The sequence below is a fragment of the Bombina bombina genome, chromosome 2 (genome assembly GCF_027579735.1).
Source record: "Bombina bombina isolate aBomBom1 chromosome 2, aBomBom1.pri, whole genome shotgun sequence".
Classification (NCBI taxonomy): Eukaryota; Metazoa; Chordata; class Amphibia; order Anura; family Bombinatoridae; genus Bombina; species Bombina bombina.
In genome coordinates, this window is record NC_069500.1 from 196507586 (window position 1) to 196524008 (window position 16423).

Consider the following 16423-nt stretch of genomic DNA (forward strand, 5'->3'; position numbering starts at 1 on the left):
TCGCTAAAACCTCCCTAAGCAACAGGCGGAGGTGTTCAAGCTTAAATTTAAATGACATAGCATCCAAATCTGTCTGAGGCAAAACATTCCCTGAATCAGAAATTTCACCCTCAGACAGTAATTCCCTGATCCCCAACTCAGAGCACTGTGAGGGAACATCGGAAATAGCTAATAAAGCATCAGAGGATTCAGTATTTACATTGATACTTGACCTACTGCGTTTACCCTGCAACACTGGTAATTTAGACAATATCTCTGTAAGGGTAGTTGACATAACTGCAGCCATCTCCTGCAGAGTAAAGGAATTAGACGCACTAGAAGTACTAGGCGTCACTTGTGTGGGAATAAAAGTTTGTGACACTTGGGGAGAATTGGATGGCATATCCTGATTCTCTTCAGACTGAGAAACATCCCTAGGCACACTTACTTAAAATATGCTTTTTACATTGTAAAGCCCTTTCAGTACAAAAAGGTACACAATGTTAGAGGGGGTTGCACAATAGCTTCTAAACACATAGAACAATGAGAAACCTCAATGTCAGACATGTTGAACAGACTAGTAATACCACAAAAGTCGTTTAAACACTTATTTGTAGCATAAAATAAACATTAGAAAAAACGTGTACTGTGCCTTTAAGAAAAGAAAAAGTGAACAATTTTCCAAAATGCACAAAAAACGTTAAATTATTCCCAAATTTAACTTAATATCGTTGGTTAATCCAAAAATTACTGCACCCAGAAGCAAGGGCAGAAATAAGGCTTTAGAAGTACTTATATCAACATGTAGTCAAAAGATAGATAAAAAATACACTCTGCGCCGAGGGGCGGAGCTTAGCCACAAACTGAGATGGCAGCATCCTTCTAGAGCTCTGTAGTCCCTACAGTCTTTCACATAAGATTAACGTTCTCAATCTGACTTAATGAAAATTTATGAGCATCAGACATATAGAGAGGGCAGCTGAGACCCTAAATTGAAGAGATCAGCGCGTGGATCAGAGAGCCAGCCTTCACCTACACATACAGCCTAAACAACAAATCCTAACACACCCGGAGTGAAGCGGCAGGGTGTAGTGCATTCCAGCTTACCTGCACAACACACCGGGTGAACTCCCTCCTAATCGGTTGCAGCTTCTGCACTTGCCTATACACTTGGCCCATCACGCCCAGACGCAACTGTGAGCCGCGGTGCTGGGCCGCACCCACGTGGTCAGACCGGAGCATCCAGTGACCGATCAGCACACAGGGGGCTGTGGAGACTGTGAGCTGGGAGTGAGGTGGCTGTCTGCAGGCAATCCATGTAAGTAGGGTCAAACTATCGCACACTACAGAGATACAGGGCCCCAGAGCAAACACTAACTAACAGTAACTGATGAGGACAGCTTGTAGTGCCCTATAAAGTTGCAAAGGCCTAGTTTGAAAGTCCAGAGACACGGACCGCAAAATATCACAAGCAGGGCCATCTCTATATTAACGTTGAGTGAGACCTTGCTTAGATAAAGACAGGGCATAGCAGCTAACTGTCATCTCTTCAGAGGAGTACAAATGGCCTACCCATACTCACACAGGGGTGAACTTGGGCCTATATAACACAGATCTGTACTGGATCATAGGGGACAAGGCCCCAGTAAAGACAGAGCGCAATCATATGGGATGGCAAGCAAAAGATCTGCCAAACCACCAAAGAGTGTGCAGTCCTCAGCCATGGAAAACTATTTAATCCCAACTGACCCTGCAACATTAGCTGGAGGAGTAAAACAGAGCACAGTGAAACAAACAATAATGGCACAGGTTTACAAACCTGGGGGGCAGACACATAGTTCCTCATTCCTTACAAAAGAAGATATAAGACACCTATCTTTAAAAGAGGACATTAAAGAGGCCATGCTAGACTTCAAATCTATGTTTGGAGAGCTTAAAAGGGACATCACAGCTGTAGACCAATGGGTCATCATGACTGAGGAGAGACAAGAAACTTTGAGCTCAGATCTGCAGCACCAAACCAGCTATATGCAGGCTCAGGACGGCACGGTACAGGCTCTCATGGACCAAGTGGAAGATCTGGAGAATAGGAGCAGGAGGAGCAACCTCCGGCTGCGAAGAATATCAGAAGCAGTTGATCCTCCTGCCCTCCAGAGTTATATACAGGAATTCATTAGACACCTTAAGAGGGATGACTCAGCTCCGAAGGTGCAGATAGAAAGAGCACATAGGGCATTGAGGCCCAAACCGCCAAGCAGAGCCCCCCAGAGACATCATAATGAAAATGCTGTCGTTCAAGGACAAGGAAGACATTTTAAGGCTTGCCAGAACACAACACCCAATCTAATTCAAAGGCTCCGAAATCCAGGTATACTCCGACTTGTGCCCAACTACGCTGCAAAAGCGAAGGAACATGAGGTTTATCACAGCAGTCCTTAAAGACAAGAGGATCCGGTACAGGTGGGGCTTCCCCACTTGCTCGATAACAACAAAGAATAATACCTCGCATGTCCTTAAATCCATACAGTACCTCCCCAGCTTTAACCAAGCCTTGGGTCTCCACATCACTCCTCCACAGGACATGGGCGAGGACATCCGCAGAGCTCCGAAAAGACCTCTTGAGGAAGGTCGTCAGCCAATAGCACAGTAAACAAAGTTAAATGAGACTGAAAGAGTTCTTGGTCTTAAGCCATATGCTATCTGCAATAGCAGGACAAGTGTTGCATGGATTCCTGGCAGGTCGTATGTTGTGATTATGATTAAACTTGTCATTATTCATCTGATGTTTCATATCTGTAACTATGGTATATGTTTAGAACTGAAATACACAAGTATGGATTATTAGGCAGGATACATGCTATCAACACAACACGTTAGCTAACAGGGATCCTGCAGGAAGGTCAAGACTTAGCACATCACCATTTTATAATTGCACCTGTCATTATAACACAAAGAAAAGAGAGTTATAACTGGAGGATAGGAGGGTTGAGCAATTAATAAGGGCATGCACAATCAGAGATTAGGGAGGGTGCAACACAGGATATGAAGGAATAAATATGTGTGTGTGATGTCAGTTTAACAGTTTATGCAAAGCAATGTTTAAATATCTGTTATTCAGGTTTTTTATTGCAGTTTTCTTTTACTGTTCTATATACTGTTTATGATTGTGTAACTAGAGAACGTTAATTTACTAAGTAAATAATATGTTTATATTTATAGCGAAAGCATAGGGACAACTATCCCTGATTTGTTGAAGTAGTTGTTAAGTTTTGAGTCAATAGAATATTTATTGACTTTGTGCAGAACACTCTGCTAACCCATACTCTCTCGCACTCTTCTCCCCTTTCTTTACTTTACCTCTTAACCTGCTCCTCCTCTTTCCCCTCCCACCCCCCCTTTTTTTTCCCTGCTTAACTACCCTGCTCCCCTTGGCTCCCCGGTCAATTGCATATCAACTCACACATCATGGCACAGAGGCAGAATAGACCGCTCCCTGTAGAGCTTATTACGATAAATGTAAAGGGGTTGAACAGCCCAAATAAACAATCTATACTCGTTAGGGATATGCATAGAATGGGCGCGGATAAAATACTTTTACAGGAAACACATTTTTCAGCGAGCCATGAACCAAAGTGGTTTTCTCATCACTGCCCCTCCGCAATTTTTGCATCGGGCCCTAATAAAAAGAACGGGGTGGGAATACTTTTCAGTGCTAAAACACCATTCCAAGTCATACAGACATACAAAGACCCGGAGGGCAAATAAATGGTGGTCACGGGGCTCCTATATCACAGGCCCATTACCCTAGCAAATATCTATTGTCCGAACCACTCCCAGCACCTCTTTTTACCAAAAGTCATTCGCAAAATTCTGTAATTGTGGGTGGGCATTTTGTTTGTGGGAGGGGATCTCAATGCACCGCTTGTCCCTTTGTTGGACACCTCTTATGGCCTCTCCAGCATCCCCCATAAGACATTGAAACACATTATCACCTCACTGGGTGACCTAGCTATATATGATGTGTGGCGGACACATCACCCCGCGGTCAAGAATTACACCTTTTACTCACATCCCCACAGAAAATATTCCAGAATTGACTATCTTTTTACGGATATAATAGGGCTAATGATCACGAAAAGTAGTAACATTTACCCGATCACCTGGTCAGACCACGCTCCAGTGGGGTGTGCAATGTTATGGCCTACTGTCCCAGTGACACCCTACATGTGGAGGCTGGAAGACACCCTCTTAGATGACCCTTTATTTGGAGCAGAATTGAATAAAGCTATCATAGAAAATTTTCACCTTAACGCTGATGACCAAATACCAGTGACTACTATTTGGGAGGCACATAAATGCACTATCAGGGGTCTCCTTATTAAAAGGGGATCTGGGCTTAAAAAAGCTAGAAGGGAGCGGTATCAAACTCTGCTGACACAGGTAGAAAGAGCAGAACTGAACCACAAAGCACAACCGGCAGATGAGGCACATACGAAAATACTGACCACAGCTAGAAAGACATTAATGCAATTTTTGCAGGAAGATTACCAGAAACAAGCTCTGAAGCTGAGGCAACTCTATTATGAACAGGGGGATAAGGCAGGAAAGCTACTAGCCAGGGCACTAGCTCGTAAGAAGTTAAAGTCTCATGTACATCAGATGGTAGATGAAGAGGTAAGCATTAAGTCAGATGCGGATTCGATAGCAGATAATTATAGAAAGTACTACGCATCACTATACAGCATTAAACAAGCTAATAGAGAAGCTGAGGTTTACCTTGGTCGGGAGAAGGAGGAGGGAAAAATCATAAAATACCTTGAAGGGGTTGACCGCCCCAAAATCACAGAGGAGGATAAGGAAGCACTAGACACCCCAATTTCCATTATAGAAATTAAAAAAAAGCGATCAAAGACCTCCCCACCGGGAAAAGCCCCGGGCCAGATGGTTTTGACCTTAAGTATTACAAAAAATACGTAGATATATTAGCCCCAATTTTGATGAAGCTATTTAACACACTATCTGATTCCCCAAACCTCCCATGCTCTATGCTTGAAGCATATATCACTGTGATCCCCAAACCTGGGAAATCACCTGATAAACCCGAAAATTACAGGTCAATATCCCTGTTGAACGCAGACATTAAGATCCTGGCCAAAGTAATAGCCTCCCGTCTCAACAGGCTTTTGCCGACCCTAGTCTCTGCTGATCTGCCGAGAGGCGAGAGACAATACTCTGAAAACCCTCCAGATGATCACGTATGTCCATAACCACAATCAGCCACTCGCCCTGGGTCACAACGGACGCAGAAAAGGCGTTTGACCGGGTGAGTTGGCTTTTCATTCGTCATACCCTTGAGAAGTATGGTTTTGGGCCCAACTTAATAAACATGACCATGTCCCTCTATTCGGCACCAAATGCCAAAATCAGGGTTAACGGTACGCTATCAAACACCTTTAAGATCCACAACGGGACTAGGCAGGGATGCCCCCTCTCACCACTACTGTTCGCCCTTACAATCGAAGTTTTGGCGAGCAAAATAAGAGCTAATGCATGCATCAAGGGTTTAACTATGGGCGGGACAGAGCATGAGCTCTCAATGTATGCCGACGACATATTGTTGACACTGTCCGACTCCCCTAGGTCACTTAAAGAGGCACTACTGGAGTTCTCCACTTTTGGAGAAGTTTCCAACTTTCTGCTTAATCCCCAGAAATCTGAAATACTAAATATCACAGAGCAACCCGCGGTGTTAGTTACTCACCTTGCTGATTGCCCCATTAAAATAGCACAACATTCTATCAAGTACCTGGGGATTCTAATCTCACCTGATGTCTGCGAGATATCGGAAATTAACTATAAGCACATTCGTGATGACATTCTCAGGGACTTGAATAATTGGAAGAACAAAACCATCTCATGGATGGGGCAGATAGGGGTGGTTAAGATGAACATCCTACCAAGGGTGCTGTACGTTATGCAGACGGTCCCGATCTCCCCAACTACACCATACATTAGGCAAATACAATCAGCAATAGAGTCCTACATCTGGAATGGGGTGAAGCCCAGAATTAGAAAGCAAACCATCTACTTGCCCAGAGACAGGGGGGGGATTGGGTGTACCCCTACTGAAGGAATACCAGAGAGACATATCTTTGCAGAGGTTAGTTGAATGGAGTCAGAACTTACGTAATAAGGCTTGGGTCCAAATAGATAACGAGATTTTGAAGCACAATAACACGGGAGCCCTGGCGTGGGTCTCTGTTAAAAACCGTCCTCCTACAATACAGCAGTATCCGCTGATGGAGGAGGTGTTTATGACATGGGATAGGCTACTCAGCGAAAACTCGCAACTATCATCTTATAACTCACCAAACACCCCTGTCCGAGAAAATCCGGACTTGGGAATTGAAAATACCCACATGTCTCAGGAGCACATTACACTCTTCAAGAAGTCTCCATGTCTAATATATTGCACCAAGGTAGGCTCAAAACACAGGCAGAGCTGACGGAATGGGCTCCAGACATTTTTGCCTCCTGGTTTAGAATGGCACAGATAACGCACTACTTCAAAACACACAAAGACAGAGCCTAGCTCACTAGGCAAAGGTCGGTATTTGAGACTCTCTGCACGATGTCTCGGACCCCGACTCACCTTATCTCTCAGATATACAAAATCCTCTTGCTGAAAGGGGGAACCACCCTCCCGAGTTACACCCTGGCTTGGCAGACAGAGTTAGATCAAGAGATAGAACATAAAGAATGGATTAAGATCTTTGATAGGGCCAGGAGGGCATCAGTGTCAATGAAAATATAAGAAGCTCATTATAAATTGCTTAGCAGGTGGTACATGACCCCTCACAGGGTGCAAAAAATTTACCCCCACACAAGCGGGGGCTGCTGGAGGGGATGTGGGGGGAAGGAACCCTTTTGCATATCTGGTGGAGCTGCCCACAGATACAATCTTACTGGGAAGAGGTGTTGGGAGAGATGAGCAGAATACTAAGGGTCACTATCCCTCCAAAACCATCATATCTGATTTACCATGGCCTTCCTAAGGTGTTGGGAGAGGACAGATATCTACTTTTATTGCTCATGCTGAACAGTGCAAAGGGCCTAATACCCAGGCACTGGAAGAAAACTCAGGTGCCAGATTTGCGAGAGTGGAGGGCCAGGGTGGAAGAACTACTAAACCTTGAAAGATATCACTATCGCAAGAACAGCAGGCTTGCCACACATGAAATGATGACATTGACCTGGACGGGAAGAGGGTTATAATTAAACTCTGTAGGACATTAGTAACTAACCAAATAGGAGCGCTGCCCTATCTAGTTGGGGGTTGGCCCTGTGGGTCGGGCACCCCCTCCATCACCAGTTTACATTTCCACTCACTCATCCCCTACCTCCCTCCCCCCCCCTCTTCCCCTTAAAACGAAATTATAATTCCCCTACCTCCCCATCCTCTCCCCCCTTTTTTTTCCCCTCTCTCTCTCTTACTCTGTACTATACTAACAACTCTGCATTTTCCACACTATTTTCGTCAATTCTCTTTCTCTCCACCCATATGGGTTGTAACTTCAGAGACCTTTAAAACTCAGCGGTATGAAGCAAAGATGCTGAGTGCTTTATTAATAAGATAATATAATCCTGATGTTAAGCTTCAATGATTATGCTATAACAAAGATGTGAATTACTTATATACAACGAGTCTCCCTACTCGTTGGAACAAGCTCAAAGTTGAATATTAAAGGGACACTGAACCCAATTTTTTTCTTTCATGATTCAGATAGAGCATGCAATTTAAAGCTACTTTCTAATTTATTCCTATTATCAATTTTTCTTTGTTCTCTTGCTATCTTTATTTTAAAAAGAAGACATCTAAGCTTTTTTTTTATTATTCAGAACTCTGGACAGCACTTTTTTATTGGTGGATGAGTTTATCCACCAATCAGCAAGAACAACCCAGGTTGATCACCAAAAATGGGCCGGCATCTAAACTTACTTTCTTGCATTTCAAATAAAGATACAAAGAGAATGAAGAAAAGTTGATAATAGCAGTAAATTAGAAAGTTGCTTAAAATGTCATGCTCTATCTAAATCAATAAAGAAAAAATTTGGGTACAGTGTCCCTTTAAAGAAGCCACAATTAAGAAGGACAATTTTTCTTTTAATATGCAGAAAAGAATATCCTGTCTTAGAAATGATAAGCAACAGCACTGGGACATTTGGGGGGATAAAGGGAAACCTTATTGTCATATGAAAGTATCCTCACAGATTGTTGTACCTTTTATGAACACAGCTTCATTTTTGTAATGCTTCTTTTTTTCATATTAATAAAGCTTGTTTTGAAAATTAAAAACAAATACACTCTGCACCTCGCCACAGCTCTGCTGTGACGCCTACGTGCCCCCAGGGTACTTCAAATCAAGTTTCCAACCCTTCAGACCAGCTACACAGTCCAGGAGCCACCAAGTTACTGTTTGCTGTGGCTAAGCCTGAAGAAATTGCGACAAAATAGGCTCCGCCCCTAAAGATCAAAAGTCAGGGTAGGCCCAAACAACACCGCATGGAAATGAAGTTTTGCACTAAAGTAAAAATACACACACAATATAACCCTCAAGCATAAAACCAATAAGTTTTAAGTGCCAAAAATAAAAAACATAAAACATTGTTTTTTATATTGTCTCCCATGTCACATAATGCCCAAATATCAACTAATGATAAATATAAAATAGGGACTCCAGTAACACCCCTCTTATTAAAATAGGTTTTACTGCTTACCCCATTCCTATACAGGGAAATAATGCCAGCCAGTTCTGATACACCAAGTCTCCTCAGAAAAAAGGCTGCACATACCTTAATGCTGCTTGTAGCATGAAACCGGTCTCCACACTGAAGATGTCTCATTGTTACCTTCAGAAGTCTTGTGGGAACCAGCATGGATCTTAGTTACAAATGCAAAGGGCAGAAATCTGCTTCCATATCCCCCTGAGGAAAATAGTACACACCGGTACCATTTAAAATAAAAAACTTCTTGATTGAAGAAACTAAAACGAACACCTCACTTTACCATGTCTTCCTAGTATAACACAGGCAAAGAGAATGACTGAGGGTGGAGGGGAAGGGGAGGGGCTATATATACAGCTCTGCTGTGGTGCTCTTTGCCACTTCCTGTTAGCAGGAGGTTAATACCCCACAAGTAAGGATGAAATCCGTGGACTCGTCATATCTTTGTAAAAGAAATTACTTTAACGTCCCTTTTGCTTGTTTCTCTTATCCTGAGGGAGAAGATGACCTTTACCTCCCGTGATATCTGAGATTATTTCCGTCAGGCTCGGTCCAAACAAAGTCTTCCCTTTGTAAGAAATCGCTAACAGTTTAGATTTAGATGATACATCTGCAGACCAAGGTTTTAACCATAAGGATCTGCGGGCTAGAACAGAGAAACCTGAAATCTTTGCTGCCAGCTTGATAACTTGTAGGGAAGCATCCGTAATGAAGGAATTAGCCAACTTAAGAGCCTTTATCCTATCCTGAATCTTGTCCAAGGGAGTGTCTGTCTTAGCATCAGACAACGCATCAAACCAATATGCCGCCGCACTGATGATGGTAGCAATGCACACAGCAGGTTGCTATTGTAACCCCTGGTGTACATACATCTTACTAAGTAACCCCTCTAATTTTTTATCCATAGGATCTTTAAAAGCACAACTATCCTCTATGGGTATAGTAGTTCTCTTAGCCAGGGTGGAAACAGCTCCTTCGTACCTTAAGGACTGTTTGCCAAACCTCCTTGACAGAGTCGGCTATGGGAAACATCTTTTAAAATATAGGAGATGGAGAAAAATGGATACCCAGTCTCTCCCACTCCTTAGCAATGATCTCAGAAGCTCGGTCTGGTACCGGAAAAACCTCTATCGAGGAAGGTACCTCAAAATATTTGTTTAGCTTACTGGATTTCTTCGGATTAACTACGACCATAGTGTCGCTGTCATCTAATGTAGCTAAAACCTCCTAAGTAACAGACGGAGGTGCTGAAGCTTAAACCTGAAGGATACAACTTCAGTACCAGTAGTAGGTATTACACTGTCAGAGTCTGACATTTCACCCTCAGATGCTACCGAATGATCCTCCTCCTCAGGCTTCTGGGAGGGAACATCCGAATTAGCAACAACTGCGTCATTAACCTCACCTACTGAATGTCTACTTTTCCTCTTGCGCTTCCCCTGCAACATGGGGAAGGCAGATAATGCATCAGAAACCGCAGCGGACATGAGAGAAGCGATGTCTTGCAACGTAACTCCAGGGGGAGTTAGAGAGGAAGCGCAGGGCACTGCATGTGTGGGCGAAACAAGTTGGGACGCTTGAGGAGAAAGCTGCGGCATATATTGAACATTGACAGACTCCTGAACAGTATCCTCCATGGAGAATGATGGCTCAGAAAAAAGTCTATCCCTGTAATTTAAAGTTCTCTCAATGCATGAGGAACAGAAAGGGATTGGTGGTTCCACATTGGCATTAAAACACAAAGCACAAGTAACATTGTGCAAGGTTTCCTGGTCCATTCTAACTCACAATGTCAAATATCAGATAAAAAGTTAAAATCTTTAATCAAATTTAAAACTTTAAAATTTAAAGTACAGTAACGTTTTTTTTTTTTTAAACAGTAACTTTTTTACTTTTACATTGCAGAAATGACAGTAAATTTAAACAATATCTCTGATCACCTCTAAACCTCAGCAGCTAAGCTGAGGTGCCTACCTGCCAAATGACACCAGTCTTTTTCTGAACAGGAGCCAATATTTTATTTAACGGATCTGAACCGTTTCCAACCACGCATAAGAAAAGCGCAATGCGTATACAGAAAACAGAAGCTGCACTGTCTCTTCCGATCAACAGGAAGTACAGGCAAAAGTTGTGCAACGCAAATTGCCGCCTCCTGTAGACCCGCCGGCGTCACACAAGTCTTCTTCTGGTCAGTCTATTTTTATTCTTTTTATTCTGAGTCTACTTAGCCCTCAGAAAATAAAGTAAGCACGTACCTACTCATCTGCCTGACAGCAAGGCAGCTCCCAGGTTTGAGAGGTCCTCTCCCTCCCATGGACCTGTGAAAAGAAAGAACTGACTGAGTAATATTATCCAGTCTGTCAGGGTTAGGGCAGCATCAGTATATGGGAGGCACAGTGAGAATTATGTCCCACAAGTTCCCATTGCTCTAAAGCCACCACTGCTCTACTGAAGAGACTGATATGGACTACGGCTACACCCTAGGACAAGGCAGCACAATCTTGCACTACTTTTAAAATAATAAACTCTTGATTGAAAAAAACGTAGGCAAAGAGAATGACTGGGGTGGGAGGGAAGGGAGGTGATATTTAAAAGCTTGGCTGTGGTGCTCTTTGCCGCCCCCTGCTGGGCAGGAGTGATATTCCCAGTAGTAATTAGATGATCCGTGGACTCATCGTGTTATTAAAAAGATATATATATATATATATATATATATACACATACATACATACATACATACATATATATATATTTATATATATATATATATATATATATATATATATATATATATATATATATATATATATATATATATACATATATATATACACACACACTCACACAGAAATACATACAATTTACCACACTAATATTTGTGCATATCCAGATCTCAGTGTGGTGATCTTTCACAAGAATAAATCCGACTCTGAAAAGAGCCAAAGTCAACGAGGGGACACCTACTTCCGCATTCGTCAGCTAACAAAGCTACTGAATGCCCATTTTTTTTCAAGTGCACATTCATTCACAAGCAGAATTGTGAATATGCATCTTCTTTCTCAAAGTCCCAAAGACATTAAAGTTTTTACTTGGATTGCTGTCAGCAATTGATAACATTTGCATGCGAAAACCATCTAAAGCATGTGAGCATGCATTCAGAGACACAAATGCAAGGTGGAGGCGTAGACAATCAAAAACAAGGTGAGAATAAAAAGTTATTTTATTACCATATAGCTCCACTAAATAAAACAAATCAGTAGAGGAGGGCTCTGCTCCGAAGAGATTACAGCCTACATGGTAAGGATAGGGAGACATAGGGTTTGGGTAGTTTGTCACGTGCGTTATATTTGCAGAAGTGAGACAAGGCAGTTCAAGGTTCATTTTGCATTGGGTGGATAAAAGTTAAAGAAAGATGTTAAGCCTCTCTAAACAGCTCTGATTTATCAAAGAAAACTGAAGCTATACAAGGTTGAAGACAGTCTAATGGAGTGAGGTAGAGAGTTCCAAAGGACAGGAGCAGCCGTGATAAGTCTTGTAGGTGAGAGAGGGAAGTAGGAATAAGTATTGGAGAGACGTAGGCCAGAGGTTAATGGAACAGGGCATGTCTGGAAGTATTTGGAGATGAGTAAATACAGTTGGGAGTTGGGGCGGCTGATGTACATACGCAACATAGGTGTATGAGTCTAGCTGAAGCACTCATGATAAATTGAAGGGGCAGGGTTTGGGAAGGATATTTAGGAGTAGGTTGCAGTAATCAATATGTAAAAAAATAAGGGAATTAATTAGTACGTAGTTTCTTGGGTAAGGAAAGGGCAAAGTCTAGAAATGTTGCATAGGTGTGCATAGTATTTGGTAAATGTTTGTATAGGTGGGTTTAAAGTAAAGTATGACACCAAGACAGTGGATCTGGGATGTGGTGTTGAGAACAAAGTCTCCAAAGAAAAATGCCAGGTGTGGGCGTATACAAGTCTAAGAGAGAGGGGGATAAGAAGCTGCTCAGTTTTAGACAGATTGTGTTAAAGGTAGTGTGAAGACATTGGTAATCTATGGCCATTTGCAGGACTATGCCTTGGCTGGAACATGCACAGTATGGTCTACTATAATGATATTGTGTATATGTGAATCTATATTAAGAGGTCCTTTAGAAGAGTTGATAAACACAGAGCTATTTTTGCAGATATGTAAATTACCCTGAGTGGAGCTACACAGATTAATAGACATATACAGACTGACACATATAGATAAACCGACAGACATAGGTAAATAGAGAGATATATAGTGTTTAAAAAAACACATACACCATAAATGAAAACAGTGATACAAATGAGCTTTGTAGATTTACTCACTTCCTCAAAATTTCAACCAATTGAGTGTGCCCATTGCGAGCAGCAAGATCCAATGGTGTGTCTCCTTCTCCATTTACTGTCCTGAGCGCTTCGCTTCCACCTGGCTGGTACATAAGGAAATGTGATAGCTGCATAAGGCCCCATCTCATGCTCAAATGAAGAAGTGTCTCATGGCAAAAGCCCTCTGAAAGCACACAAATGAAAGAAGTTTATAATCGCCAAGACTAAGATTTACTTGCTTATAGAATAAACTCTTAAAGTAACATATTACTTCAATAATAAAATGCTCTCAATCATTACAACATTGTACTAAGGGGTTAAACTAATTTTTATGCTGGCATACCAGGGGCCCTGGGCAGGACACAGTTGCTGACTGGCAACTACGTATTTATGTCTCTCCTGAGCAGAATGCAACTAGTTAGCAAATGTCCAACATGGCTCCCAAGCAGGACTTAGAAGCTACCTTCCTTAGAAGGACCATGAAAGTCAAAACTAAACCTTCATTGATCAGATAGAAGTAAATTGAAAAGTCTCTTAAAATTGCACACTTTATTAACAATTTTACTTCCTTCTCTTGCTATACTTTATTAAAAAAAATTATCACTAGGCCCAGAGCAGCAATGCATTATTGGGAGCTAGCTGGAGTTTAGTGGCTACTCACATATGCCTCTTGTCATTGGCTCACCAGATATTTACAGCTAGTTCCCAGTAGTGCATTGCTGCTCTTGAGCTGTCTTGAAGTGTATATTTAACCCCTTTGCAGGAATTAAACATAAGTTATCCACAAACAAAAGTGCTATACTATAAGTGTAAGATGGAAACATTTCTAAACTGAGCAGATAATTATCCTAAGGATACAAAAAACGTCTTTATACATCCTAATGGTTTTAGAAGACCTTGCATCTTTTTTTTTTTTTTTTTTTAAATAAACATCTATGCTGAAGTTCATTATCACAATGGCTGGATAATGTAATTTTCATGTGTCATGTTCCCTTTTACACATTTAAAGGGAAAGTAAAGTCAGATTTAAACTTTCATTAATTTAGACAGAGCATGCAATTTTAAAAAAAGCTTTTCAATTTATTTCTGTTATTAAATTCTCATTCTCTTGGTATTCTTCATTGAAGCTCAAATATAGCTAAGCTCAAAAAAGCGCAAGAGAGCACTTTCTAGGTTTACTCTTCAACAAACTGAATGATGCAAATTTGATGACAGAAGTAAATTGGATTTTTTTTTTTTTATTTCATGTTTTACCTAAACCTTGAAGGTTCAGTTCTAACATTACTGTTGAGTTAAAGTCAACTGTAGGGTTTTTTTTTTGTTTTTTTTAAGAGAATGGTATCTAATTTGCCCCATGATGGTTAGAACTGTGTTGTGTTAGCAATTGCATCAAACGGCACCTGAAAGTAGTCGTCATTATGTTTAAGCACAAAGAGATAAAAAGTAGAGCGAAACTGCAAAAGGAGGGAGTAACAGAAAACTGACACTTTCATGAGAGAGAAAGGGAAAATGAGATACGGAGCGAGTGGAAGGGAGAAGGGGGAGGGAAGTGAGAAAAAGAGGGAATGCAAGAGGAATAGTGAGAGATTTACATCAGATGATGCTCATTATTTAACATTTTCTTTGTAAAAATAAACAAGCTATTACAGCAGTGATATTCATATGAATTACTGAGGATTACAGCAATGCACACTGGGAATACATTCATCCCCCTGAGATCCTTTACAGAGCAAAAAAAAAATGGCCCAGAAACATCTGGCTTAATGTATTTTGGGAACTGCTTCTTGAGAACTGTTTACAGTATATGAATGGAATATGTGACAGCACCTAACCTTCTGTTCTTTTCATTTGGATACATTTGATTATACTTAATAGTGGCAGAATGCTCTCATTTATAAACACTGCATATTATAAACAATTTGCCCTATCAGGTGCTATGTTACAGATACAGCCTCTGGCACAAATCTAGCAATGCAAAGGAACCAGTGTTTAAGCTCTCAGCAGAACAAGCAGAACCGCACGACTTGTCCACTGTGCAACAAAAATACGCATAAGGGAACTAAATGCTGTATACCAGGCAACTGACCGTCACTAAAGCGCCATCTATATACCCCCTGAGACCTCTAAGGGGCAGTAAGGCACTTACAATCCTTCTAATGTAATGTTTTACTGCTAAATACCTAATACTATTATGGGCTCTCCACATAATTTATTCTAGGGCAAACACCAACCCTCATCCTTACATTCCCAACAGTATGGATGCAAGATAACTTTTATACTTTGCAATAAACTTTTAAAAAATGTGCATTTTAGATTCTAAACATTTTCAACATTTATTTAAAGGAACAGTCTACTCCAGAAGTTGTATTGTTTAAAAATATAGATAATATCTTTATAAGCGATTCCCCAGTTTTGCATAACCAACACTGTTATATTAATGCACTTTTTACCTCTGATTACCTTGTATCTAAGCCTCTGCAGAATATATCCTTATTTCAGTTCTTTTGACAGACTTACATTTTAGCCAATCAGTGCTGACTCATAGGTAACTCCACGGGGGTCAGCACAATATTATCTATATGGCACACATGAACTAGAGCTGTCAAAATGCAATGAGATAAAAGGCGGCCTTTAAGATCTTTGAAATGAGCATATCAGCCTACCTAGGTTTAGCTTTCGACAAAGAATACCAAGAGAATAAAGCACATTTGATGATAAAAGTAAATTGGAAAGTTGTTTAAAATTGGATGACCTATCTGAATCATGAAAGTTTAATTTTGATTAGACTGTCTCTTTAATGTCTGCACTACTAATGATACACAGAACATTTCCTAACATACACAAGGCCAATCTGATCACGGATCTGTTTTTGTTTGCTACAATCATAATCTTGGTGAGGGAAATAAATTAGTTTTGCTGCAAGTTTATTTTATAATTTCAGCTTTATTTAAAGACAAAGGAAAGCAAAATGTAACTTTCATGGTACAGAAAGCGCATACAAGTTTATGATAATTTTACATTTATTTCTATGATAAAATTTGCTTTGAACTTGTAGTGTCCTTTTTTGAAAATTATACCTAGACACACTAATGTGAGATAGCTGGTGATTGGTAGCTATGAAAATGTGCCTCTTGTCATTGGTTCACCAGCTCTGGAGCTGACTTTGCAGGGGTTTAACACATTATTATATGCAATTGCAATAATAAAATGCTCTTAAACATTAAAGCATTTTCTTTTCACACTTGTATGTACCTTTAAGCTATGTTTATTAGCTTACCTTGGTTTATTAGCATACCCAGGTTTTTGGAAGCGAC

The 16423-nt window shown here is 40.9% G+C and overlaps 1 protein-coding gene across 2 annotated transcripts in view; it reads right to left on the reverse strand.

The window, feature by feature from the left end:
* The window catches only part of ARHGEF28 (Rho guanine nucleotide exchange factor 28), an 813355-nt gene that overhangs the window by 533191 nt on the left and 263741 nt on the right, over positions 1 to 16423 (reverse strand). For both annotated transcript variants that reach the window (XM_053701420.1, XM_053701419.1), the window contains exon 5: positions 13110 to 13293. In XM_053701420.1, the coding sequence (XP_053557395.1) occupies positions 13110 to 13293 (184 nt within the window). The remainder of the gene's footprint in view (positions 1 to 13109; positions 13294 to 16423) is intronic.